The sequence below is a fragment of the Delphinus delphis genome, chromosome 7, assembly GCF_949987515.2.
Source record: "Delphinus delphis chromosome 7, mDelDel1.2, whole genome shotgun sequence".
Classification (NCBI taxonomy): domain Eukaryota; kingdom Metazoa; phylum Chordata; class Mammalia; order Artiodactyla; family Delphinidae; genus Delphinus; species Delphinus delphis.
In genome coordinates, this window is record NC_082689.1 from 19,119,716 (window position 1) to 19,147,447 (window position 27,732).

The 27,732-nt window shown below is 46.3% G+C and overlaps 1 protein-coding gene across 1 annotated transcript; it reads right to left on the minus strand.

Annotated features, from left to right (window-relative positions):
* Positions 1 to 510: 510 nt before the first annotated feature.
* Positions 511 to 27,716, minus strand: STK36 (serine/threonine kinase 36). Its single transcript, XM_060016099.1, has 27 exons — positions 27,672 to 27,716; positions 27,065 to 27,235; positions 26,232 to 26,372; positions 26,047 to 26,124; positions 20,804 to 20,934; positions 20,110 to 20,359; positions 18,588 to 18,681; positions 18,125 to 18,294; positions 17,778 to 17,965; positions 17,150 to 17,252; positions 15,617 to 15,763; positions 12,072 to 12,254; positions 10,799 to 10,896; positions 10,249 to 10,354; positions 8,396 to 8,546; positions 8,082 to 8,209; positions 7,447 to 7,551; positions 6,992 to 7,090; positions 6,817 to 6,905; positions 6,586 to 6,649; positions 6,284 to 6,394; positions 4,873 to 4,947; positions 4,273 to 4,447; positions 3,867 to 4,014; positions 3,488 to 3,635; positions 2,179 to 2,925; positions 511 to 945 (listed from the first exon to the last, which is right to left on the minus strand). The coding sequence occupies exons 2-27, from the start codon at positions 27,224 to 27,226 to the stop codon at positions 802 to 804; spliced, it is 4,035 nt and encodes a 1,344-aa protein (XP_059872082.1). The 5' UTR covers positions 27,227 to 27,235; positions 27,672 to 27,716; the 3' UTR covers positions 511 to 801.
* Between the last annotated feature and the right edge of the window lie 16 nt (positions 27,717 to 27,732).

Here is a 27,732-nt window from a genome sequence, read left to right on the forward strand (position 1 = left end):
GGAAGCTGGAAGGCAGGAAAAGATATAAATAAGCTTCCAAACCAGGATCTTCTGTGAACAGAAAACCAGTGCTTCCAGCATCACACATCAGCTAAAAGAGCTGAATCTCTCAACTCTTTACCCTGGCAGCTCCAAGTAGGGTTAAAAAAAAAAAAAAGAAAAAAGGAAGGAGAGAGGGAGGGAGGGAAGGAAGGAAGGGAGGGAAGGGAAGGGAAGGAAGGGAGGAAGGAAGGAAAGAGGGAGGGAGGAAGGAAGGAAGAAAGAAAAGGTACACCCCCACCAATGGATGGGAATGGGGGCTACAGGCTGGGGAGCCCTCCATAACAGGGACTGATGGCATTTATCCCCACAGCAGGCTATCCCCTAGAGGCAGGCTCTGTCTTCATCACTGTCTGGGACCACTGCATCTAAAACAAGAACCTGCTGGGAAGATTTCAGGAGCTCCAGAAAGGAAGAGACCTCTCAGGTAGAAGGTGTCTCCCTAAGGTCCAGGAGGCATGTCCCTTGGGTTTAAAGGCACATTATTGGAGAAAAGACCCCCTGATGTAGAGAAGAAAGGAATCTCCTCTGGCACCAACAATAATGAAGTTTACTGGCTGAAATCATCCTGAATCTGGGGGAAAGAAGGAGCTTTATACATAAATCTCTTCTAGGTTCTCGTTCTCAAATCAGTTGATTGGCAGCTTATCTCTTTCAGTCTCTTTAGCTCTTGGTTGAGTTGGCGGCTTGTAGAGCAGAAAAAGGAAGGGCTGGCAACAGTAGGGCAATGAACGTTGGAGGCTGGACCCCAGGAATCTGGGGTCATGTATTGTGGGTTGGCCTCAAGAGGTGAATGAGCTTCCTGCAGTGTTTGGTAGAGGCCGGCCTGGGACTGCTACGTGGCAGTAACTGATTCCCCAGAGAGAGCAAGGCTAACTTCTCACTGGCACCCAGGGACACCAGCACCTGTGGGATAGAGAGAGATGACAGAACATGACATGCAGAGGACTGTGATTTGGCCCAGCAATTCCCACTCTAGAAAAGGAAGAAAAGGAAAATGAGCTCTTGGGGACTCAAAATAGGTTGTGTGGGAGAAGACAGACCTTGGGGACAGGAATCACCAGGACCAGAGGTCTATTTCCATTCTCTTTGGTTATAGACCATGAAACCAAGGCACCAAAGGACCTATGCACTTGTCCCCAGGAAGAGGTAATAAATGCAGCAGTAAAACTAAGCCAAAAGGTGAGACTCCCAGCTGTGGATCTAGACCAGTGGGTCTGGACCTCCTTACCACCAAGAATCCCTTTTATTATTTCCCCACACGGACTGCCAAAAAACTCTAATATATATCATAACCATCCTGTCAGAACCTCCCTTCTGCATGGACCACCCGATGCTGCCACATTGAACTATTATAATTTGGAGGTTTAGCTTTATCATAGGTAGACGTATGATTTTTCCATTGGGCTGTTTATATACTGAAAATTGAGCAGAAAAAAGAAAAAAACAGAGTAAAGCAGGTTAAGAACATGGGCTCTAGGAACTTCCCTGGTGGTCCAATGGTTAAGACTCCATGCTTTCACTGCAGAGGCCACAGGTTCAATCCCTGGTCAGGAAACTAAGATCCCACATGCCCTGTGGCACAGCCAAAGGAAAAAAAAAAAGAGCATGGGCTCTGGACTTAGACTCTTGAGTTCAAAAGTCCAATCCTACATATTAGCTTTGTAACTTGGACAAGTTATTAAATTCTTTGTGCCTCAGTTTCATTGCCTGCAAAATGAGAAGCAAAGCTTAAACCAGATAATAAAGGTAAAATGCTTAGCATGGTACTTTTCACATGGTAAGTGCTAAAAAAGATAGTTAGCACCTTCATGGCCCTCAGAATGAAACCACTCTATACCTCAACGTCTAGTCTTCCCTCACCTCCCTCCTGCACAGCCTCCAGAAGAAAGAAACGCTGGTCCTTGAGATCCCAGGCATCTCCTAGCCCAATGGAGCCTTCTTCCAGGTCCCCTCCCTTCTCCAGGTGTGAAATGTTAGATGAAAAACTCATGACCAAGTCACGGCCCCTGGGTTTCCTGATCCCAGAGAAGGATACAGCTTGGGTTTCTAGATGTCCCAATTCCTTAAAGACTATCTCAGAAAAATGTTGTGAAAACCAGCCCCATCATGGTGATTCCAAAGTCCCCTCAGGTGTACCTGATGGATGCAGGGCTCCTGTTGGAGGCTCCGGAGGGCAACGAGGGCGGCCTCCTTCACATTTGGCTGGGGGTCTCCACACGCCACCTCTAGGAGCCGCTGGGGTACTTGGCACCGTACCAGCTCGTCCCCCAAACCCTCAGGCCCCAAGTTGCCCAGAGCTGATGCGGCATTGCGCCGGATACCAGCCTGAGGATCTCCAAGGAGCTGGGTCATACCGGGCACCGCAGCTGCCAGGGCAGGCCCCAGGGGACCAGCTTGGTAGGCTGCATTGCCCACAGCAAAGCTGGCACCACGCCGCACAGCAGGGTCTTTGTCTCCAAGCCCCAGCAGCAAAAGGTTGAGCAGTCCTAGCTGGCTCTGCAGGGCCCCACGCAGGGCTCCGCTGTGCTGGAGCAAGTGTCCCAGAAGCCCGTAAGTACGGGCCCGCACAGAATTCTCTGGGTGGCCCAGGAGGCTGCGCAGGGGCCGATAGGATTCATCGGGGCCAGCCAGGAGTTCTTGGATAAAGGACAAATGGCTGGGAGACAGTACCCGAGCGGTGTGGGCCAAGAGGGAGAGAAGGTCAGAGGTCAGCAGCGGCTGGTCACCCAGGAGGGCAGCTGAGAGGAATGAGATGGTGGTTGTAGGGCAGGCGGCTACTGTGCTCACAAACTGGTTGAGACAGGGGGGCTCAGAGAGGGCCAGGCGTGTGAGCAGACTGATGGGCAGCTCGGCTTGTGTCAGTGGAAGATGGTGGCGGCAGACCTGGAGAAGGGGGAGGGGTGCAGGGAGAGGGAGAATACACTGCAGCAAGATACTGAGACGGAGCCCACAATCTGGGAGAGAGAAAAGCCAAACTCTGGTGAGAATACCACAGAAAGCCGGAAGACCTGAGCCACAGCACCGCACGTGAGACACAACGTGGCGCCCAGGAGAACAGGTCCTTCCCAAGTCCATGCCTTGCTCTGCAAGGACTTAGTCTCTCTGCTCCAGAGACCCACTCACTGCTTAATGCCAACAATTTCCAAGGAAGTGATTCCCAGCTGAGGAGCTGAGTCTCCAGGGCCTAGACTAAGATATCTGCCCCACTGGGTTCCAAGTGAATCCAGATATCGGACTGATGGAGAGAAGAGGCACCAGCCCAGCTCCAACCACATGCCGCTGTTCAGGCCCGAATGCTTTCTCCACTCAACTCTTAGACCAAGCCAGGTGCTGCACTCCTACAGGGGCCTGCGAGAGCCCCGGAGCTGTCGGGAAGTGAATTTGAGTACACAGGGTTGGGCCAACTTCCTCTCCCACGTTCCTGCCTGGGTAGCTTCCCCAGTACCTGCAGCAGGTGGGCTGTGACTTCTGAGTCTGTGAGGTCAGCCAAGACACCTTCAAGGAGGTCAGCGTCCACATCCAGGGCGAAGGGGAAGCAGAGGAGCTGGCAGACAGAGAGCACCACAACGGGGAGAAACTCAGGCCCCTGAGGCCTAAGGAGGGGAGAGTGGAAGGATATACTCAGTCTGGTGCACCCACCCTTTAGTTTTCTTCCCCCGACTCTTCTCAAATTCCCTAGTCCAGCTCTCCTTCCCCAACCTCAGTAATCCCATTTCTTGCCTCATAGCTCAAGCTGTCAGCTCTTTCTCTCCTGCCTTCCCCTCCTCCTCCCCCCAACAGCCAACATTGAATTTTCTGGTCTCCCTCCTCTAGCTCCAACTCACGCCTGGGTCAGGTGATGCAGGAAGCTGGGCAAAAGCAGATGCTTCAGGGTGGACATGAGGATACTTCCACGCTGAGACAGGTGGCTCAGGCATAACTGGGGTTCCTGGGTAAAGGTGGCCATGGCCAGGCTCAGCAGGGCTGCCATACCTGGAAACACCAAGAATGGGGACCCAGTGGAGCAGGCAAGAGGTCAGGATGCCACTGCATCCCCAAGGCTCTCAGGGCTACCCCCTGTTCAGTCCCTTCCCTGTCCTTGAGCAGCTCCAGCACAGACTCTGCCACCCTCTCCCCAGGTGGCAGCAGCAGTAGCCACCTCCATGGGCTAACCCAGTTCTAGGCTGTTTCCCCTTGAAGAGGAATCAACACACTGGCCCGACAAGAGGGGCTGTGCTGTTGGAAAGATACCTTGGGGTGAGATCAGCGTCCAGTCTGGCTCTGGGCTTTGTGGACTGGACAGTGACAGCTCCTCTTCCTGTACAGATGCCTCCTCAGGGAGCCTCAGCACCATGGAGAAGCGGTGCCACAGAACGGTCCACATTTCTGAGCTAGCCACGACCCTTACTGGATTACCCTTCCCCTGCTAGAGACAAAATTGAATGAGGGTAAACGAGGAGGTCCAAGACAGGAGTCAAAACGCCTTTTTTCACTCTTGTCCCTGACCTATGAGGAAGAGGAGTCCCAGAAATAATTCCTTCTGTTTTCCCACCTAGGATTTCCCTGTTGTCCCAGTTCCCTCGCTTATCACATCTTAACCCCTAACCTCTCAACCCATGTGTATGTCTACTGGAAACCAGGGAATTACAACTTTCTTCCCACTGAATCCCAAGGGATGTAGCTGAATGGTTCCCCTCAAAGGGTCCGTACTGACAGCAGATGGGTCCCATTTAAGGCCATCACAGGCGGTGTGAGAGGAGAGGTGACTGTGTTGCTTCTTCCTTCCTATTGGCCAGTGGCTCCCCAAAGCAGCTCTCCTTACTTCCCATCCGTCCTAGGATGCAGCTGTACCTGGGTGAGCAGCTGCAGCAGAAGCATGAGGAGGCCATCATAGAATCCACAGCCACCCGGTGGAGTCAGCCGGACCTGTCGGAGAGAGGTGGGAAGAGAGCAGATCTGAGAGGGGTGAGGTGACCACACAGGCCTGTGCTCCCAACTCCAAGTCAGGCAGGAGGAGTTCTTCTTCAGCCTGGTGTAGTGGGGAGAGTTCTTTTGGACTTAGGAGTCTTGGCTCCTGCCTATTCGTTCAATGACTAACTCTGTCCTAAAGACACACAGTCAGTAGGGTGAGCAGGCAGACAAACCATTAGAGTTTAGGAAGATGCTTTTGCTACAGGAGAGGCTGTGAGTGAGGGCTGTGGAGAGGGAACGGGACACAGCTGAGAGTGCTAACTCTGCCTCCTGGAGGTAGGAAACTGATGGAATTAAAAGTTTAAAAGGGAGACGAGAGGGAGTGAGCGAGATGCAAGAGGGAAGAAATATGGGGACATATGTATATGTGTACAACTGATTCACTTTGTTATAAAGCAGAAACTAACACACCATTGTAAAGCAATTATACTCCAATAAAGATGTTAAATAAATAAATAAAATTTTAAAAAAATAAAATAAAAGGGAGATGAGGAAGGGAGAGGTCAAAGCTTCCATAAAGGCAGGTCGTGAGAGACCACAGTGAACTTTGGAAATGTTAATTCTTTGGTGGAGCAGGATTAGAGAGCCCAGAGGGAACAGATGAGCTTTGAGTAGCCTGCTAACCAATTTAGGCATTAACCCAGAAACCGTGGGAAGCCACTGAGGACTTACACAAGCTCCACATGGGTGAGATTTTTGTGTCTCTCCTTTCACTACTGTATTCTCAAAGCCGAGAATAGTGCCTGGTACTCACTATTATATTTATGTGTGAAATAATTACTGGTTGAACAAATGGGCAGGTTTTCCTTTACGAAAGCTCACTTTGGTGGCAGTGAAGAAAATGGACTGAAGAGGAGAGAGGCTGGAGGGGAGATCCTTCAGGAGGCAAGTGCCAGAGGTGGGGGGGGGGAGAGAGAGAGAGAGAGAGAGAGAGAGAGAGAGAGAGAGAGAGAGAGAGAGAGAGAGAGAGAGAGAGAGAGACACACACACACACACACACACACACACACACACACACACACACACACACACACACACACGCTGCCTCCCCCTCCCCCTCCCCCTCCCCCATCAGAGGTCCTGCAAGTTAACAACAAACCTAAAGCCCTGACAGTCTGGACTCAGAGGGATCTATTATCCGAGGGCAGAAGGATAGGACAGGAAAGACGCCTTGATTCTCTCACACTCCTTAGTTTACTCTAGGCTTGCTGGCATTTCAGTCTTTCTCCCTGAACGCAGATCTTATTTGACTCAGAGAAAATGCGTGTCTGCATTCCCTGGTAGAGCTCACCTCCGCAGGGGCGGACAGGGCATGTGTGGCAGCTGCAATCCACTCCACAGGCTGGAGGTCAAAAGTCACCCCTTGCTGACCAAGCTGTCCCAACAGACAGGCTGCTGCGCTCTGTGGAGAGTTAGACAAGGTGGAGGAATGTCCGCATCTGAATGGTACTTGGGACAGGCAGGATTTATTTCTTTGTCCTGGTCCAGAAGAATGCCTCACAAACAGCTGCAAATTAGGAAATGACTCTCCTGCTTGCAGAAGGGTGGGATGATAGGGTGAAAAGTGGAGGAAGATGAAGGTTGAAAACTCACCACAAGAGAGACGACGTGTGAATGGGTAAAGACAGTAGCAACCTCACTGCCTAGCTTCTCCATTCTGGAATAAAGAGATACATCAAGGCTGCTGCCCTCACAGAAACCCTCACACCCTCTGTCCCAATCCCTCCTAAGGATAGGCTGTAGGGTGTCACTCCCCACAATCCATGTCTGGGTGAGCTATGTGGGTGGAAGATTTCAGTGGAGAGACGCTGCTTTATGACTCACCCAGAAGGCAGATCTTGGAGGTGAAGGACAAGAAGGGAGAGGAGGTACAGTGACACTTCAGCAGACTCTTCCCAATCCACTACCTTTACCTACAAAGGAAACCCGAGATACCAGAGGCTCCTCTGATTGAGATGGTGGGGCCCCCAAGAGATGCCCACTCGTGCTGCCGGCCTACCTTGCCCTGGACCAACTTCCACAGTGACTCCAAGGCCAGGGGCTCTCGCCCTAGAAGACAGCACAGGGGCTCACTGACGTGGCAGCAGGAGTAGAGAACCTAAAGGGAGTGGGAAGGAGTCTGTCAGGGAGGCAGAGCAGCCCCTGGGCTCCTAGATTGAAAGGCTCAGCTGAAAGCAGGCTAGCCTCTCGACAGATCTAGTATCCACAACTAGGGATATTAGAGAAATTCAGGCCACTTGTGCCTCTTGCTGAAAGACTGTGAGATGTGGACACTTCTCGGTTCTGCTGAGGACTGGCTGACAGTAGGGCCATCTCAGCTGAACAATTTTAAAAGCAGAAAGGGGTCCTCCAAGGGGGGAATCTCTCATTTCTCTCAGTGTCTCTTTCTCTCTCTCTTAGTCCTTGGGGTGAAAAAGAAGTCTGAAAGGCCAAGAGTTAATGGGCAGGCAGTACCTTGAGAAGGTGTAGGCACAGGATGGGATGCTGCAGGCCAGAGATGAGGGATGACCTCAGTTGGTTGCTGTCTTCAGTGAGCTGGTTTGCCAAATGCCGGGAGATCTGTAGAGACATACCTGAAGACTCAATCCCATTCCCATTATTCCAATCCCATTCCTCTCATATCTCCAACTAATCAGGACTCTCAACCCCCTGCTAGCCACTCTTCCCCAGATTCACCAGGAACCTCAGCCCCCATTCCATTCCCAGTCTTCATGGACAGTGGAGAACCAAAAGGCAAGGCCTAGTTAAGTCCCACTGCCAGCAGGTACAGAGGAAAGTGTTGCTAGCCAAAAGGGAGCAGCAAATCTGAATCTTGAACCCTTGAGGAAGCATCACTGGTGGCTTCAGATCAGCTACCCCACCACACGGGCAGTTTGTCACTGAGCTCTCTAATCAGCTGAACAAGGGCTCTGGGATTTTGGCTACATCATGTTCTACAAGTGGCTCAAACCTAGTGGGAGCATCTGTTTCTGGAAGTACTGAGTAAAGGGAGGCATAAAAGCTTGTTTTTCTGCCTTTCTGAAAAGCTGGGCCAGCCTCCCCTACTTTGGCAACAGGGAGGACAGGAACAAAAAAATTGTAGCTCAGACCTGCGCCTTGGCTTCCCAGCAGCCAGGTAGCCCCACAGGAGCAGTGCATAAGGCTGCCAGTGCCGAGGAGAGGGCTCCAGGCAGATCCTCACTCTGCTCCCGAAGCAGCTGGCTCACCTCGGGGGCTCCTGCGAGAAAGGCAAAGAACGCAGGAAGGCGTTGGTTGTTTAAGATTCCCCATTCTTTCTCTCAGTTCATAGTTATTTAACACTCACTAAATGCCAGGCTTATTCTAGGTAATGGCAGGAGAAAGAGCAGAGCTGGACCTACTCAACAAGTAGGTCAAGAGAACCTTACCTTCCCATTCCAGTTACCTGGGGGGCTGTGGAAAGGGAGCTGTGGAACTGTCAAGCCATGAAGGAGCCCGTCCAACACAGCCCGCTGTGTGGTCATCAGGCTGGAGTAGAAAGCTCTGGAGATGGTCCAGCTGTTCCCATCCATGGCTTCACACAGAACAGTAAAGCACTAAGGGAGACAAGGCAGGGTTAACAGCAGGCACATCAGAAAACTGACTGGACTTAGCATAAGGAGCAGGAGTGCCCGGAGAACCTGAGAAAGGAGGAGAGAAACCCAGGGGGACCAGCTGATGGACTCTTAAGGATTCCTCACACAGAAAGTGCCATATATCTGCCTTCACATTTCAAGGACAGGAATTTTAGGTGTCAATCCTTTTATTCTGATCAGCTGCTCCCTAGATGAGTTTCTCAAAGTATTATCTGTGGACCCTGAGTATAAGAATTCCTGGGGATTCATGGGTCCTTCCCAACCCAGTCTTATTGATTCAGAATTTCGAGAGGTGGGGAATTTATTCCAAACTCCCCATGCTACTCAGTGCACAGTGACATATGAGAAGTGCTGACCAATAATGTGAGTCACTACTGGCCAAAACATACGTTAGATGTTAAAAGCTTCCTTACCGGAAAGGGTGGGGGATGTTAAAATGGGCTCTCAGAAGAGAAGAGACTGGGCTTCCCTGGTGGCGCAGTGGTTAAGAAGCTGCCTGCCAATGCAGGGGACAAGGGTTCGAGCCCTGGTCCGGGAAGATCCCACGTGCTGGGGAGCAACTAAGCCCAAGCACCACAACTACTGAGCCTGTGCTCTAGGGCCCGTGCTCCACAACAAGAGAAGCCACTGCAATGAGAAGCCCGTGCACCACAACGAAGAGTAGCCCCCGCTCGCCGCAACTAGAGAAAGCCCGTGCGCAGCAATGAAGACCCAATGCAGCCAAAAATAAATAAATAAATAAATAAATTTAAAAAAAAAAAAAAAAAGAGAGAGACTGAATGGACTGCTAGCTGCTAGCTGGAAGTAGGAATGTAGCCCAAATCTGTGCTCCCAGTTTCCAGTCTGAACAACGACCAGGCAATTGTTTCCCTCCTTGAGCATGTTGCTCTCTGTCTCCTCTGAGATCAGTCAGAACTCAACTATTTTCTCTTTCAAGCCTCCCTTCCCATCCCTCACCTCCAGAGTCCAGGAGAGAGAACCCACATAGGTTACTAGTCTGTAGGACAAACAAGGTTGGGAATACTAGCTGATCTGCAAGTCTATTCAAGAAGAAATACTGCTATTTGTAGTTCCCTAAAATAGGCCACACTGCTTAATGCCTCTGGGCTTTAATATAGGTTGCTCTTTCTACCCGGAATGTCCTCCCTACTTTCCTGCCTCATCCACCTGGCAAACTTCTGTTCATTCTTCAAATCCTAGCAGAGATGATTTCCTCCTTCAAGATTTCTTCTATGACTCTTAGGGATTTCCCTGGCGGTCCAGTGGTTAAGACTCCGTGCTTCCACTGCAAGGGGCACGGGTTCAATCCCTGGTCAGGGAACTAAGATCCCACATACTGCGTGGCGGGTCCAAAAAAAAAAAAAAGATTTCTTCTATGACCCTCCAAGTAGTGTTAGTCTTCTTCAGCGGTGCTTCTACATTTTACATGAAGTTCTAATGTACTTTTCACACTGTTGTCCTTGATCACATCTCTCCTATTAGACTAGCCCTGATCCCTTGAAGATGGGGACTTTCTCTTACTCAGATGGCATATGACACATAGCTGGCATTCAACAAACATTTGTTGTATTACCTCGATCTAACTCTACAGAGCCATAAGAAAGAGGATGGGAGAAACACAGGGAAAACCACAGACAGAAATCTGGAAGGGGGAGCAGATTACCATAAGGCTGTCCCTCCGCAAAGTCTGCTCGGAGTCATCTGGTTGGGCCAGTAGTTTCCCCAAGAGCTCCAGAAAGAGGTTGGCAGCTTCCTGAAATACCTGTAGGCTAGGAAAAAATGAGTCCGTGGTTTCTTCTCATCTCTCTACTAAAAGCCCACATGTTGTGAATGGGTCCGTTCAGGGCAGGTAGGAGAATCTCTGCAAAGGAACACATCAGAGTGCTCTCTCTCCTCTCCCCTCACACACACACACAGTTGCACATACATACCTCCAGGCCTCTTTGTCATTTTCTCTAGCTTATTCACACCCTGAGCCTTCCATTTAGTGTGACTGCTAACGCTTAGAACCTGAAGTTCCGTGCGCAAACTTGGAGGTGTCTCGGGGTCCTTAAGAGGACTAGGTGGACTCTAAGAGGTCACTCAGCTGACCCCTAAACCTGGCACAAATCATGGCTTCTCCTTACTTGGCCTCTTCCTAATGGGGATGGGAAGAAATGGGGGTAGAAACTGAAGCCAAACTGGCCAACAGAGCAAAATGTCTCTCATCCCACCTGTCACCTGTCTGGCTCCTCTCCAGATTGAAGGTGCAGGCAAAGTAGGCCTGAATCACAGCCATCAGGTCCCGTAAGAAGGTCCCATACCAATGCTGCTGCCAGGGAAGAGGACAGAGAGTTAGGGCAATGTAGGGGATGGAAACAAAGACTAAGGGAAAAGTGTGTCAGATATCCAGTCAGGCTGAGCAAACAGAAAGGGACAGAGGGAAGAGAGTGTTTGGACAGAGAGAGGAGATCCAGAGGTAACAAAGTGGCGGCCGACGGGCTGTAAACAGCCAGAAAATGTGTCTTGTTTGGGCCTGAACAGCATTTTGGAGTTTAGGAGGTTCTATTTTTCAAAATAGCTCAAATTCTTTTCTAAATTCCTTAAAAACTCTCAAGACTAACACTCATCGGCAGAGTGCAGATTCCAGCCGCCAAGCCTTGGCCACGTTAAACATTTCTGCATTCCGGCCTTTCAGCTCAGCTGCGTCGGGACACAGCACAGGGACGTGGACACTGAGACTCACTCCTAGCTCTCCCACTTATCATCTCCATGACCACTGAGAAGGCAGTGCCCGTGTGTGAGTTAGTTAATCTCTGAATTTCAGTACCCTGCTCTATAAAATCAGGCCTGTAAAGCCTAGGATTTTACCTTTCAAAACACAGTGCTCTGGGCTTCCCTGGTGGCGCAGTGGTTGAGAGTCTGCCTGCCGATGCAGGGGACGCGGGTTCGTGCCCCGGTCCAGGAAGATCCCACATGCCACGGAGCGGCTGGGCCCGTGAGCCATGGCCGCTGAGCCTGCGTGTCCGGAGCCTGTGCTCCGCAACGGGAGAGGTCACAACAGTGAGAGGCCCGCATACCGCAAAAACAAACAAACAAACAAACAAAAAAAAACACAGTGCTTTAAATATTGGGAAATTGCACATAAAAATCTGGATTCCTAGCTTTTCTTGGAAAACTGCAGGATCTGGCACCACTGAGCCCATATTCCCCCCTAACAACAGTGAGCTGGCGCTGAGGAGAGGATGCCCCGTTCCGACTGAGCACGAGATCTCAGTTTCTCACATTCCCACTGATTCATACAGTCACACACAGTCTACTTCACTGATGACATTATCTGCCTGGCCTCGGAAGGCATGAGAATTTGCAATTCATGATCTACTAACTAGAGAGGAGGAGAAGAAAAGAAAAGGCAGTTGGGCCAAATAGAGATGGCAATTCAAAGAAAAGAAATCCAAAGAGAAGAAATTCTGCTAAGTCTTGAGAGGCTCCTGGCACAGCGCTTACCTGCTGGATACTGCTGCTCTCCTGGCTGTGTCGGAGGAGGCTGAGCAGCAGCCAGGGGAGCCCTGCCCCTCGGCAGAAGGAGTACAAGGAAACAGAGTCACCACCGCAGCTGGACAGAAGACTGCTCAGGACCCGGAGCACAGGAAGGATATGGGAAGCGCCCTCCAGCACGCCTTTCAGGATCTGGGTGACACAAGGGAAAGAGACAGTAATCGATATTATGAGAGGTAAAGGAAGGAGAGTCACAGATACCAAGTGTCCCCAAGATGTTGACAAAGCAGACCAAATGTTTTCATTCCTTTCTTTGGGAATCTAAAACCCAGAAAAGGAGAACAAAGAAACAGGGAAAGTGTACCAGGAAAGGGGAATATAGATGGCCAGGTCACCTGACTTAGAGGTGACCAAACCGGGGGGAGGGGGGAACACCTCCCCTCAGTCAGTGACAGACCCAGTGACATTCCTATCTGCTCCCTCCCTTCTCCAGCCCTTCACCTTAAAACAAAATGAAACCACACACACACATTTCTGAAAATTAAAAACAATGGGCACAAAACAATGTTGCTCAACTCCAGATAGACAAAACAATATTATTCAACTCTAGATCAGGGGTTGACAAAATATGACCTGCAGGCCAGATCCTACCTACCACTTATTTTTATACAGGACAGTATTATATTTTTAAATGGTTATTTTTTAAAAGGTTATTCTTCAAAAGAAGACTAACGTTTACATCAACCGCTTTACAATATGCTACTCACTGTTCTGAATCTGTTCACTTATTTACTCACTTAATCTTTACAATAACCCTAGTGATTGTAAAGTAAATACAATTACCCATTTTATAGACGAGGAGACTGAAGCTTCTAGATAGGTTAAGTAAGTAGTCAATAATCACACACAGTAGTTTGGCTGGAATTCTAACTCAGAAAGTTTTACCCTGGAGGCAGAGTTGTTAACCTCTTTCCCCACTGAAAAATTATCCAACACAAGGAGGACAGATAAGGGCCAAAAGAGAGGTGCAGGGTGCCAAGGTAATTCAAGAGCGAAAGGAGAGTCTTTTCAACAAATGGTGCTGGGATGATTACATAACCACATGCGAAAAGATGAACTTACATCCCTACCTCACAATATATACAAAAATCAACTCATAATGGGTCAGAGACCTAAATGTCAGAGCTAAAAGTCTAGAAAGCTTTTTTTTACGCGGGCCTCTCACTGTTGTGGCCTCTCCCGTTGCGGAGCACAGGCTCCGGATGCGCAGGCTCAGCGGCCATGGCTCACGGGCCCAGCCGCTCCGCGGCATGTGGGATCTTCCCAGACCGGGGCACAAACCCGTGTCCCCTGCATCGGCAGGCAGACTCTCAACCACTGCGCCACCAGGGAAGCCCTAGAAAGCTTTTAGAAAAAGCATAGGAGAAAATCTTCAAGACTTTGGGTTTAAAAAAGATTTCTCAGATACAACACCAGAAGTATAATCCACAAAGGAAAAAAATGGTAACTGGACTTCAAAATTTAAAACCTTTGTGCTTCAAAAGACATTCTTATGAGAATAAAAAGACATATTAGAGACTGGGAGAAAATATTTGCAAATCATACATCTGATAAAGGTCTTATATCCAGAAGATACAGAGAATTCTTACAACTCAAGTAGAAAACAACCCAACTTAAAAATGAGCCAAAGAAATGATTAGATATTTCACCAAAGAAGAAATATTAATACAAATGTCTGATAAGCACATGAGAAGATGCTCACATTAGTCATTAGCAAAATGTGAATTAAAATGGCAATGAGATACTATTTCACTCTCTCTAAAATGACTACACTCAGACAGACAGACAGTAATACATGTTGGCAAGGAGGTGGAGAAATGAGGACCCTCATACATTGCTGGTGAGAATGTAAAATGGTGCAGCCACTTTGGAAAATAAATAGTCCAGCAGTTTCTTAAAATCTTAAACATAAATTTACTATATGCCCCAGCAATTCCACTCCTATGCATACACCCAAGAGAAATGAAAACATATGTCCACACAAAGGCTTCCTCATGGATGTTCAAAGCAGCATTATTCATAAAAGCCAAAAACTGGAAACAATCCAAATTTCAATCAATTAGTGGAATGGATAAACAAAATGTGATATATCCGTACAGCAGAATATTAATCAGCAATGAAAAGGAATTAAGTATTGATACACGCTACAACATGAATGAACCTCAAAAACATTATGCTAAGGGTTTCCCTGGTGGCGCAGTGGTTGAGAGTCTGCCTGCCGATGCAGGGGACACGGGCTCATGCCCCAGTCTGGGAAGATCCCACATGCCGTGGAGCGACTGGGCGCGTGGCCATGGCCGCTGAGCCTGCGCGTCCCGCAATGGGAGAGGCCACAACAGTGAGAAGCCCGCGTACCGCAAAAAAAAAAAAAAAAAAAAAAAATTATGCTAAGAGAAAGGAGTCAGACACAAAGACTATACATTGTATGATCATATTTATATGAAATGTTCAGAAAACACAAATATAATAGACAGAAAGTAGTCTCCTGTTACTAGGAGTGGGAATGATAATTAACTGTAAATAGTTAAGAATCATCTTATTGGGGTGATGAAAATATTCTAAAACTGAATTATGGTGATGATTTCACAACTTGGTAAATTTACTAAAAATTATTTTTTAAAACTTTAAAGAAAAGGGACTTCTTTCCAGTGGTAAAGAATCTGCCTTCCAATGCAGGGGATGCGGGTGCGATCCGTGGTCGGAGAACAAAGATCCCACATGCCGCGGGGCAACTAAGCCCACGCGCCACAACTTCTGAGTCTGTGCGCCTCAACGAGAGAGCCCACGTGCTGCAAACTACAGAGCTCACGCGCCCTGGAGCCCACACGCCACAACTAGAGAGAAGCCCGCTGGCCGCAACGAAAGATCCCACATGACACAACTAAGACCTGACGCAACCTAAATAAATAAATAAAATTTAAAAAAAAAACTTTAAAGAAAAGAGAGAGAGATGCACACAACATACTTCGGTGAGTTCCCAGGAAAGAAGATCACCATTTCAGAGACACAAGGAAAGGCTTTGTAGGAGAGAATACTAATTATGAACACCAATTAAGCAAGATGTTATCCCCTAAAAAAGAATCTCATTCTTCTCATTAGTATACCTGCATTAGAAAATATTACACACTTAAATTGTTACATGTTTTTAATTTTGTCAAAAATTTTGTGGAAATGTGTCTTCTCTCATTATAGAAGTCGTTACATGATATCCTCCATTTTTTCCTCTTGGACAACAGTGCCTAAAAAAGTTCCACCAGAAAGTTTGCTGATCCCTGCTCTAGAGGAATACTTTTCCCTTCAGAAAGAAAAACCCAAGGTCTGCTCTTTCTGTATTACTAAAGGAGGTTGGCAAATCTCCTTGAATTGAACAGACGGAGTGAAAGAGAATAGGAAAGGGACAAACTTCCTTTCTCCTTATGTCAATCAACGTTTTTTAATGCCTCATCTGTGAAAACAGTCTCCAGTTTCATCCATGGTATGCTTCTGCTGGTTACCTGCCCTCCAGCCTCATGCAGCTGACTCTGGATGCGCTGGCAGAAGTCGGGATTGCACAGCAGGGCGAGAGGGGCCTTCAGTTGGACGGGCACAGGCTCAGTGGTCTCTAGCAGGTGCCGCCACTCAGCATCATCGTTGCCTGGCTCCTGAGGCATCAGGGAGTGAAGGAGGTCAGGAGGAGTGTGTCAGGTTCAAGGGTAGTAGCTCCCAACCTGGGGAATCATGAAGTAACTGCAAAAGGCCAGTGACTCCTTTGGCACAGATGTATTTTTTTCAGCCACCCGTTTAAAAAGGTAGAGTTGGCAGTAAATGAGGGGTCTTGAAAAGTCTCTTGGAGAACACTGGCAGGTGTGCATAAAAAGACACCTAGAAAGATACCCACTGCGTGGTTTATAATAAAAAAAAATTGGAAACATCATAGAGCCAGTCAGTAAGGGAATAATCAACCATGGCACATACATATTAGGACATACTAAGAAGTTGTTAAAAAGACTGTAGTACTGACAATGCATCACTTATGTAGTGTGCCCACCAAAAATGCATGACTCGAATCTAATTATGCAAAAGTATCAATTTGAGGAACATTCTACAAAATAACTGACCTGTGCACCTAAAAACTATCAAGCATGAAAGACAAAGAAAGAGTAGGAACAGTTTCAGATTAAAGGAGACTAATGAAGCATAACAACTAAATGCAATGCTTAACACTGGACTGGATTGTGGACTGGGGGAAAAACATGTTTTTGCTATAAAGAACATTACCAGAGCAATTGGCAAAATCTAAATATGGACTGTAGATTAAGTAACAGGATCATATCAGTGTCAAATTCCTGACTTCTATAATTGCACTGAGGTGGTGCAAGTGCATCACCTTGATCCTAGCAAATACGCACTAAAGTACATTTGGCAGTAAAGGGGCATGTCTGCACTTACCCTAAAATGGTTCAGAAAGATGATGTGTCCATATATAGAGAAAGAGAACCACAAAGCAAATGTGGCAGAATTTTAACAATTGGTGAATCTGGGTGAAAGGGTATATAAGAATTCTTGGTTCTATTTTCACAATTATTATTTAAGTTTGAAATGTTTTCAAAATAAAAAGTTAAAACCTTAAAAAAACAAAAGATTGAAGTAGATGTAGAAAGATCTCTAGAACAGATCATGTAAGAGATGCATGAGGCAAAACGATACATATGGTATGAACTCAGTAATGTAAAAACAGCCAAACTATATATTCTATGTGGACATATATATAAATATATGAAAAAGCACAAAAAGTTAGGAAGGAGACAGACACCTCTGGGACTGAAATAAGGCTCAAGAGGGACTTTCCTTTTTACTTATGTACTCCAATTTTTGATAATTAAATGTTCAGATACTATGCAATTAAAATCTATAAATAATAAGAAAGCAATTTTTAACACAAAGGGAGCTATTCCTTGGAGGGTTGGGAATCACTGTTCTAGAAAACATCTACCAAGACCCAACATCCCATGGCAGGGACAAGGCCAGGAGGAGCCCCTAGGTCTCACCTCATTTTCTAGGTCCACTGCATCAAGGCTCTGCTGGCCCACCACCTCTGGCCTCAGCTCTGGGAATGCTTGCTCACAATCCTGGGTGATCCAGTTTTCCCTGCTAGAGGAAGCAGGGAGTAAGATGAGTTCCAGACCTGTGAGGCTTAGAGTTCATGAACTTGTCCCTCCCTCTACATCCAGGATAGGAATGAAAAATAAGCCATATAGGATTGGCTAGAGGAGACCTCCTTCTAGGATCTGGCCAGGACAGGACAGGTCCACTACACGCATATCCTTGACTGCCCTCCCACTTTGGATCTTCTTCTCAAAGCTACCTTGGCGGTTTTCACCCGTAGCTCTCAACTCAAATAATCTTCCATTTTGCGTGGAGATGATTCTTTCCTTTTCAGTTAATGAATCAATACAACCGAGACATAGAGAAAGGAAAGTTTCCACGTTTCCTGATGAATCAGGAAAGTATCAATACCTGGAATTAGGGTTCAGGCACCCAGGACTCAAGACTCCCAGGGCCCTGTCTACATTTAGGCAGTAGTGAGTGACAGGGACCATGCTGTATTTGCTTTGACTGGAGCCAAAGATCTGCAAGCGACCTCATCCTATAAATCCCTGGTTCTACCCTCCTCACCAAGGCGCAGGGGGAGCTTCTCCAGCCCTCCACTCAGCCCAGCTGCTCTTCATTTCTGAGCCTAAGACCCCAGTCAAGAGACTTGGTTCCTGAGGAGTGGCCTTTAGTCTGGTCAGAGAGGCTGTGCCAGAAGCCACCTTGCTGGTCCTGTCCTCTTGCTCGAGGGCAGGTCCTGGGTTCTGGTGTTTCTGCGGGAAATGAGACACTGAGTCAGAACTACTTGGTTGTCATAAGGCACTATGAATCCTATTCGTGGCCCCTTCCCAACCCTAGAAAGTCACCCTCCTTCTCCAACTCCCCCAGTCACTAGCCTGGCTATGTCATACATGCCCTTCTGCCCCACACACCTTCTGCTTGGCCTCCTCAGCCATGTGCCTATAGGCTTGCCGCAAGATGCGAGATCGATTGCCCTTGGGGGCCAGACGATGCGCCTGTTGGTCCTTTAGGACCTGAAGTTCTGGGGGTAAGCGACTGGTGAATGGGGTACCCAAATCTGGGCCTGCTGACTCGGTTAATACTGCAAGGAGAGAAGAGGGGGACAGGTGATCACACTGGAGCTGCGCCACTGTTTCCATTTGGCCAGAGACAACTTCAGCATCTCCAGGCTTCTGTGGAAGGAGACCCTTTTGACAAAGTGACAAAGAGGGACTGGGGTTACAAGGGAAGTGGCAAGGGTCATGCAAAGGGCTAGGGAGAAAATTCAAGCTGGTGGGGAAAAGAATATATGTTGGATCCAGACGTTGGGGTCAGGGGTTGCATTGGGTAGAGTATTAGGGAAGTGCAAGAGCCCTGGGAACCCTAAGGACTCACTGGTGACACGACCAGCAATAAAGGGATGATGTAACAGGTCTGGCCAGGACAGACGCTGCCGGGGGTCCTTGGTGAGCAGTCCCTGAAGGAAGTTCTGTGGAGAGAAAGGATACCCCATCAGCCTTCACTTCTCCACAGGCTCTCTCAAACTCATCAGAATCGGCCAACCAAGACTCCTGAGTGCATTCTTACAACAGACTGGCTGGTCTTAATCACGCCCTCTCTAATCCTATCCTTAGGCCTCATTTCCCTGGCTGAAATCATGAACAGACCTCACTGCCTCACCTTCTGGGGAGCCCCAGTTCCTGTCCATGGACATTTTAGAACCCCAAAAGTAAAACCAGAAATCTCAATGTCAACAGCTTTGTGAAGAAGTGAAAAAAAACGAAGAGAAAGAGAGGGATGTCATCTTCACAATCATCTTCAGAAAGCAAACATTCAAGGGGGTCCCAAACTGCTCACTTTGCCCTCCCTTTGACTGTGGTTTGTTTGTGCTGGGTAGGAACAAATGCACTTACAGTTAAAAGCACACTCACACGCATAAGTCATTGTGTAAAGATGTGTTTGGGAGCACTCAAAAACAAATCTTTCAGCAAGTCTTCAGATGGTGGAGGGGCGGGGAGACTGTCTGAAAAGGGTACATCTGTTATAAGGTGTCCTTGGGGAAATCCTCAATTGGGCCTGAAATAGGAATAGAAGGTACTAGTAGATTACAACCCTTGTTCTAAAACAAGGTGATCATTACACCTTGGCTCTTGCTGGAGATACCTGCATGTCTGCCCTAAGGGAGAATGTATATCTTATGGATATCACCCAATTATGCTTCCTTTGTTTAGGTTCTTTTTGATAATTATTTGGGCCACCCCCAGCTAAATAGGTTGGGGAGAAACTTGTCTCTTTTCATCTTAGATAAAACAAAGGAAAGTTATCATGAGGTTTTACCCTGGGAGAAGGCTGCATTTAAATTTTATTGAAGGCTCAAATCTTGCCCTAGATGAAAAATAAAAAAGGTCAATTCCTTTTCCTCCCTCCCCCCACCCCCACCCCGGCCTGCTGAGATTTAACTGCAAAAGACAGGCACCATCTCTATCCTCTGCCCCTAATCAGTGAGCTAGCCCCATCAGCTATGGCCATTTGGATATCTAAAGATTCTTTCAGGAAGAGGACAGCTGTGTTGGCAAATCTGGAAATCATTCGGCCATTGCATCTGATAGGAAATTAGTAGAATAGAGAGTGTGTAAAGGGACCAATATCTGTTTCTGGTGTCTTGAAATTACCTCTCCATTTTGATAAAGGACAGCCTGACCCAAGGAGGGGCTGCTACTACCAAATTGGGCACACCTTAGATCACCCTCCCAGAATAAGGCTCTGCAGTACAAAAGCAAGGCAGCTTGCCCCAGCTCCTGCATCAATTAAGTAACTGCAAAGTGCAGCCCCAGCTCTGGAAAAAAATTGTGGAAAAGGGAACAGGGCAGAGGGAGACAGGTTTCTGATGCAAAAGCAGTCTTTCAGTATCCATCACCTTGAAGCAAGGACTAATGGTGGGGGGCCAGCGCACAGGGTCCTTGAGAATGAGGCTGACCAGCTGAAAGATGCTCGTGGTATAGAAGGGAGGAGTGCCCACTGCCAGCTCATACAGTATGCAGCCCACAGACCAGAGGTCCGCGGTGTGGTCGTATGGTCGTTCCTCCACCAGCTCTGGAGACATGTAGAGTGGTGTGCCTTTAATGGATGTCAGCACCATCGTGTTGGTGCTCATAGCCCGGGCAAATCTGCAGTAGATGATGGAATCAAAATGGAAAAAGAAGATATTCAATAAAAACAAGAGAGACTTCCCTGGCGGTCCAGTGGTTAAGATGCTGTGCTTACACTGCAGGGGGGCGCAGGTTCGATCCCTGGTCAGGGAACTCAGATCCAGCATGCAGTGGGTAGGGCCAAAAATTAGATAGATAAATGAATAAATAATAAACACTAGAGCTGGTCACTGTGTGAGATAGACAGATAGAGAAATAGAGAAATAATAAACTCTAGAGCTGGTCACTGCTACCTATCACTGTGCGAGATATCCCCAACCTGAACAAACAGACCATCTTCCAAGACCCAGCAGGAATCCCAGTCTCCAGCTCAGGTTCTAAAATGAGGCCCAAGGAACTCAAGCATATGATCTAAGGCTCCCTGCAGAACTGGAAGCAGAGACAGAAGGTCAGGCACCTCACCCAAAGTCACAGAGCTTTATGCCACCACCCTTGGCAAGGAGGATGTTCTGAGGCTTCATGTCTCGGTGGAGGATGCGGTGGGAATGCAGATAGTACAGGGCTGACACCAACTGGGCAGCAATGGCCTGAACCTAGGGGTCAAACAGTCAGGTGAGAGGAAGAAAGGAGAAGTCAGCGGAAGGAGTCTGCTGATGAGCCCAAAGACTCCACCCTAATACTACTACTGATGTGATCTTCTCTTCCTTCCCTTTCTTCCAGAGCTTCACAAGATACCTTCCTTAGTTCTTGCTCCCCTATCCATTCATTCTTTCATTTGTTCATTCATTCGTTCAAGGAAAATTTATTGAGTCTCACTAACTGCATGACCACATGCAAATTATCTTATGGCTCTCAGATTCATCATCTACCCATAAGGCGACAATAATGATACTACTTATTTCATAGGATCATTGTGAGGATTTAAATGAGTTAAAGCATGTAAAGTAACGTATTGCTCAGAATGGTGCCTGGCACTTAGCATTCAATATATATTAGCTGTTATTAAATAAGACAAAGTCCCTTCTCTCAAGAGAAGTAGCCAGACAAACAAACAAGGCTGACAAAACAAATAAGATGATGGCTTACAAATAATGATGAATGCTTGGAAGGAAACAGAATGCTGTGACAGGAAGTCCTGAAGGGGGCCTACTTGCTAGAGTACAGAGAAATCCCTAGAATGAATATGGCTGGAGAATGTCTTCAACCAAATCCTACGGCTAACCACTGTGCCTTGGTGGTGAATCCTGCCTTAACCACAACGCTTATCCCTTCCTGCCTCTCTGGTACCACCACACTGGGCCTTCTTACCTAGAGGTGCCTAACAATAACAACAGCATTAAAAATAGCTAGATATATTGAACACTTGTGTCAGGCACTCTTTCAAACACTTTACAGGAATTAACTCATCAATCTTCACAATAGCCTTATGAGGTAGACATTATTATTATTTCCATTTTAAAATGAGGAAAGTGAGGGCAGACAGCAGAAGCAAGAAGAACTACAATCCTGTAGCCTGTGGAACAAAAACCACATTCACAGAAAGATAGACAAGATGAAAAGGCAGAGGGCTATGCACCAGATGAAGGAACAAGATAAAACGCCAGAAGAACAACTAAATGAAGTGGAGATAGGAAACTTTTCAGAAAAAGATTTCAGAATAATGATAGTGAAGATGATCCAGGAACTCGGAAAAGTAATGGAGGCAAAGATCAAGAAGATGCAAGGAATGTTTAACAAAGATCTAGAAGAATTAAAGAACAAACAAAAGAGATGAACAACACAATAAATGAAATGAAAAATACACTAGAAGGAATCAATAGCAGAATAACTGAGGCAGAAGAACGGATAAGTGACCTGAAAGATAGAATGCTGGAATTCACTGCTGCGGAACAGAATCAAGAAAAAAGAATGAAAAGAAATGAAGACAGCCTAAGAAACCTCTGGGACAACATTAAATGCAACAACATTCACATTATAGGGGTCCAAGAAGGAGAAGAGAGAGAGAAAGGACCCGAGAAAATATTTGAAGAGATAATAGTTGAAAACTTCCCTAACGTGGGAAAGAAAAGGAAATAGCCACCCAAGTCCAGGAAGTGCAGAGAGTCCCATACACGATAAACCCAAGGAGAAACACGCCGAGACACATAGTAATCAAATAGGCAAACATTAAAGACAAAGAAAAATTATTGAAGGCAGCAAGGGAAAAACGACAAATAACATACAAGGGAACTCCCATAAGGTTAACAGTTGATTTCTCAGCAGAAACTCTACAAGCCAGAAGGCAGTGGCATGATATACTTAAAGTGTTGAAAGGGAAGAACAACAACCAAGATTACTCTACCTGGCAAGGATCTCATTCAGATTTGATGGAGAAATCAAAAGCTTTACAGACAAGCAAAGACTAAGAGAATTCAGCACCACCAAACCAGCTCTACAACAAATGCTAAAGGAACTTCTCTAAGTGGGAAACACAGAGAAGAAAAGGACCTACAAAAACAAACCCAAAACAATTAAGAAAATGGTCACAGGAACATACATATCGATAATTACTTTAAACGTGAAAGGAATAAACGCTCCAACCAAAAGACACAGGCTTGCTGAATGGATACAAAAACAAGACGCATATATATGCTGTCTACGTGAGACCCACTTCAGACCTAGGGACACATACAGACTGAAAGTGAGGGGATGGAAAAGGATATTCCATGCAAATGGAAATCAAAAGAAAGCAGGAGTAGCAATACTCATACCAGATAAAATAGACTTTAAAATAAAGAATGTTACAAGAGACAAGGATGGACACTATGTAATGATCGAGGGATCAATCCAAGAAGAAGATATAACAATTATAAATATATATGCACCCAACATAGGAGCACCTCAATACATAAGGCAACTGCTAACAGCTATACAAGAGGAAATCGACAGTAACACAATAATAGTGGGGGACTTTAACACCTCACTTACACCAATGGACAGATCATTCAAACAGAAAATTAATAAGGAAACACAAGTTTTAAGTAACACAATAGATCAGATAAATTTAATTGATATTTATAGGACATTCCATCCAAAAATAGCAGATTACACTTTCTTCTCAAGTGTGCACGGAACATTCTCCAGGATAAATCACATCTTGGGTCACAAATCAAGCCTCAGTAAATTTAAGAAAACTGAAATCATATCAAGACCACAACGCTATGAGATTAGAAATCAATTACAGGGAAAAAACCCATAAAAAACACAAACGCATGGAGGCTAAACAGTATGCTACTAAATAACCAAGAGATCACTGAAAAAATCAAAGAGGAAATCAAAAAATACCTAGAGACAAATGATAATGAAAACAGGACGATCCAAAACCTATGGGATGCAGCAAAAGCAGTTCTAAGCGGGATGTTTATAGCAATACAAGCCTACCTCCAAAAACAAGAAAAATCTGAAATAAACAATCTAACCTTACACCTAAAGGAACTAGAGAAAGAAGAGCAAACAAAACCCAAAGTTAGCAGAAGGAAAGAAATCATAAAGATCAGAGCAGAAGTAAATGAAATAGAAACAAAGAAAACAACAGCACAGATCAAGAAAACTAAAAGCTGGTTATTGAGAAGATAAGCAATATTGATAAACCATTAGCCAGACTCATCAAGAAAAAGAGGGAGAAGACTCAAATCAATAAAATTAGAAATGAAAAAGAAGTTACAACAGACACCACAGAAATACAAAGCATCCTAAGAGACTACAACAAGCAACTCTATGCCAATAAAATGGACAACCTGGAAGAAATGGACACATTCTTAGAAAGGTATAACCTTCCAAGACTGAACCAGGAAGAAATAAAAAAATATGAACAGACCAATCACAAGTAATGAAATTGAAACTGTGATTAAAAATCTTCCAACAAATAAAAGTCCAGAACCAGATGGCTTCACACGTGAATTCGATCAAACATTTAGAGAAGAGCTAACACCCATCCTTCTCAAACTCTTCCAAAAAATTGCAGAGGAAGGAACACTCCCAAACTCATTCTATGAGCCCACCATCACCCTGATACCAAAACCAGACAAAGATACTCCAAAAAGAAAATTGCAGACCAATATCACTGATGAATACAGATGCAAAAATCCTCAACAAAATACTAGCAAACAGAATCCAACAGCACATTAAAAGGATCATATACCATGATCAAATGGGATTTATCCCAGGGATGCAAGGATTCTTCAATATATGCAAATCAATGTGATACACCATATCAACAAACTGAAAAAGAAAAACCATATGATCAGCTCAATAGATGCAGAAAAGCTTATGACAAAATTTAACACCCATTTATGATAAAAACGCTCCAGAAAGTGGGCATAGAGGGAATCTACCTCAACATAATAAAAGCCAAATATGACAAACCCACAGCAAACATCATTCTCAATGGTGAAAAACTGAAAGCATTTCCTCTAAGATCAGGAACAAGACAAGGATGTCCACTCTCACCACTATTATTCAACATAGTTTTGGAAGTCCTAGCCATGGCAATCAGAGAAGAAAAAGAAATAAAAGGAATACAAATTGGAAAAGAAGTAAAACTGTCACTCTTTGCAGATGACATGATACTATACATAGAGAATCCTAAAGATGCCACCAGAAAACTACTAGAGCTAATCAATGAATTTGGTAAAGTTGCAGGATACAAAATTAATGCACAGAAATCTCTTTCATTCCTATACACTAATGATGAAAAATCTGAAGGAGAAATTAAGGAAACACTCCCATTTACCACTGCAACAAAAAGAATAAAATACCTAGGAATAAACCTACCTAGGGAGACCAAAGACCTGTATGCAGAAAACTATAAGACACTGTTGAAAGAAATTAAAGATGATACCAACAGATGGAGAGATATACCATGTTCTTGGATTGGAAGAATCAATATTGTGAAAATGACTATACTACCCAAAGCAATCTACAGATTCAATGCAATCCCTATCAAGTTACCAATGGCATTTTTTTACAGAACTAGAACAAAAAATCTTAAAATTTGTATGGAGACACAAAAGACCCCGTTGCTCCACAACGGGAGAGGTCACAAGAGTAAGAGGCCCATGTAGCACACAAAAAAAGAACTAAATGTAAGACTGGACACTATAAAACTCTTAGAGGAAAACATAGGAAGCACACTCTTTTTTTTTTTTTTTTTTTTGCGGTACACGGGCCTCTCACTCTTGTGGCCTCTCCCGTTGCGGAGCACAGGCTCCGGATGCGCAGGCTCAGCGGCCATGGCTCACGGGCCCAGCCTCTCCACGGCATGTGGGATCTTCCCGGACCAGGGCACGAACCCATGTCCCCTGCATCGGCAGGCGGACTCTCAACCACTGCGCCACCAGGGAAGCCCACAAGATCTTTTTTGATCCACCTCCTAGAGTAATGGAAATAAAAACAAAAACCAAAAAAAATGAGGAAAGCGAACAAAGAGAAGTTAAAGTAACTTGCCCAAGAAGATCAGGCTACAAAGTGGCAGACCCAACCTTTGTATTCAGAGATTTGGGTTCCAGCATTCACATACTTTACTGTCACACCACACTGCCTCTACATATACCTAGACTCTTATATTTTACTTGGGAGTTTTCAAACTGGAGCCTCTCAGTGCCCTCAGTTCTCAGTCCTTAAACTGAGAAGAGGTCATGGGTAGAAAAAGTTTGAGCCAGGAATACCTGCTCTTCGGGAAGTTTTCCATCATCTTCTAGGATTTGAAAAAGCTCTCCCTCAGCATAGTCTGTCACCACCACCACCTGCAGGGAGAAGGCAATGCTACTAATGGCTCCACATTTATGCATTTTGAGGATGGGAAATTCCTGGGACCCTTCTCGGCGAGAGGTGACCCAAAACCAAAGCGCACCTCTTTGTCAGTCTCAAAGCTGTCAAGCATATGCACAATATTGGGATGCCGCAGACCCCGCATGATTTCAATCTCTCGTTGCAGATTCCTCAGCTCTTTCTCTGAGCGTCCCAATTTTGGAATGAACTTCAGGGCCACCACCTGTCAGTGGTAAGGTCAAGAGTCAAGGCCTAACCACACTATTTAAACATTAGCCTCAAAGCTCCAGAACTCAGACTTCAGATTGTTTGAGCAATTCTCACTATACTTGCTAGTCTCCCACTCGACTTTCCCCATGGTACCCTGGTCTTACCCAGGTTTCCCCTGCTCTCACCCTAGGAGGAAAGAGCCTCTGCCAGATAGATCCCTTTGGTGTATTCTGGGAAAAGAACTGGATAAAGAACTCAATATTTAAGGGATTTAGGGGAAAGGGAAGGAAGAAAAAATGAAGAGGGAAGAATAGAGTTCAGGTGGTTTATCCCTTTCTTCATGGTATGATAGATAATAATATTAATAATAATTATAATTGCTGTTTACTAGGTGCCAAGCACTGCTCTAAGTTATTCAGTGTGACATCACACTTAATCCTCATACCCCAATAAGACGCTGTTCTATTTTCATTCTATAGATGAGGAAACTGAGACATAGAGAGGTTGAGTAACTTGTCTATAGTTCTAAGGCTAGAAAGTGGTGGAGCTGCGATTTGAACCCAAGTAATCCAATTTCAGAGCTCATATTTCATAAGTATGAAGGAATCAGTGTCCTACGAATACAGGTCAGTATTCTGGCCCCATTCTCCACTGGAGTTGAGGGTGTGGGATACCACCCAAGAGATATCCCTCTTTGTTCACCACCTGAGCGCTGTATTTTCTTCGACCCTTGTACACCCTCCCGAAAGAGCCTTCTCCAATCATCTCCAACACGTGGTACTTTTCCATGACAGAGATTTCAGGATCCCTCAGAAGGAGATAGAGATGGTGGTGAAGGGCTACAGCTCCAGGGACAGTTCCACACATCTGGGAGGCCTGGTTCGGGCATGGAAGAAAGGTTAACGTTAGCCGCCTTGCCTTTTCCTTTTTTTTCGTAACAATCCAGGCCTCATAAATAAGGTAGGGTAGAGAATGGAAAGATGAGATCTTGGAGCAGAGTGCCTTCCGCAATCCTCCCTCCTTTTCTCTTCCTGTCTCCCAACCCAACCTTGTTCCCACCTGACCCCGTGTCCCCCTTCCCCCTCCACCCAGCCTTGCCCACCCGACCACTGCCCCCTTCACCCAGCCTCTCCCCCTCACCCCACCCTCTCCACCCAGCCTCACCCACCCGACCCCGCCCCCCTCCATCCAGCCTCGCCCACCGACCCCGCCCCTTCCAGCCACCCCAAAGTTCCTGCCACTGACAACCTCCTCAGCACCCCCGCCCACACCCTCGGCCCGCCGGCTTAGCGGACAGGAGCGCCTCTCTTACCCCAAGCCTACGAGCTTCAAGCTCTTCAGGCCGAGGGACGCCGGCCCTGGCCTTCAGCCCC

Bases quoted from the DNA above. Each gene is read 5' to 3' on its own strand.
- STK36 (XM_060016099.1), bottom strand. From the start codon at position 27,226: ATGTGTGGAACTGTCCCTGGAGCTGTAGCCCTTCACCACCATCTCTAT. The intron at 17,253-17,777 runs GTGAGGAGGGTA...TGCTTCCTCTAG, and splicing joins GAAGCTCCCCCTGCGCCTTG to CAGGGAAAACTGGATCACCC. The intron at 10,355-10,798 runs GTGGGATGAGAG...ATTTTTTCCTAG, and splicing joins AGGAGCCAGACAGGTGACAG to CCTACAGGTATTTCAGGAAG.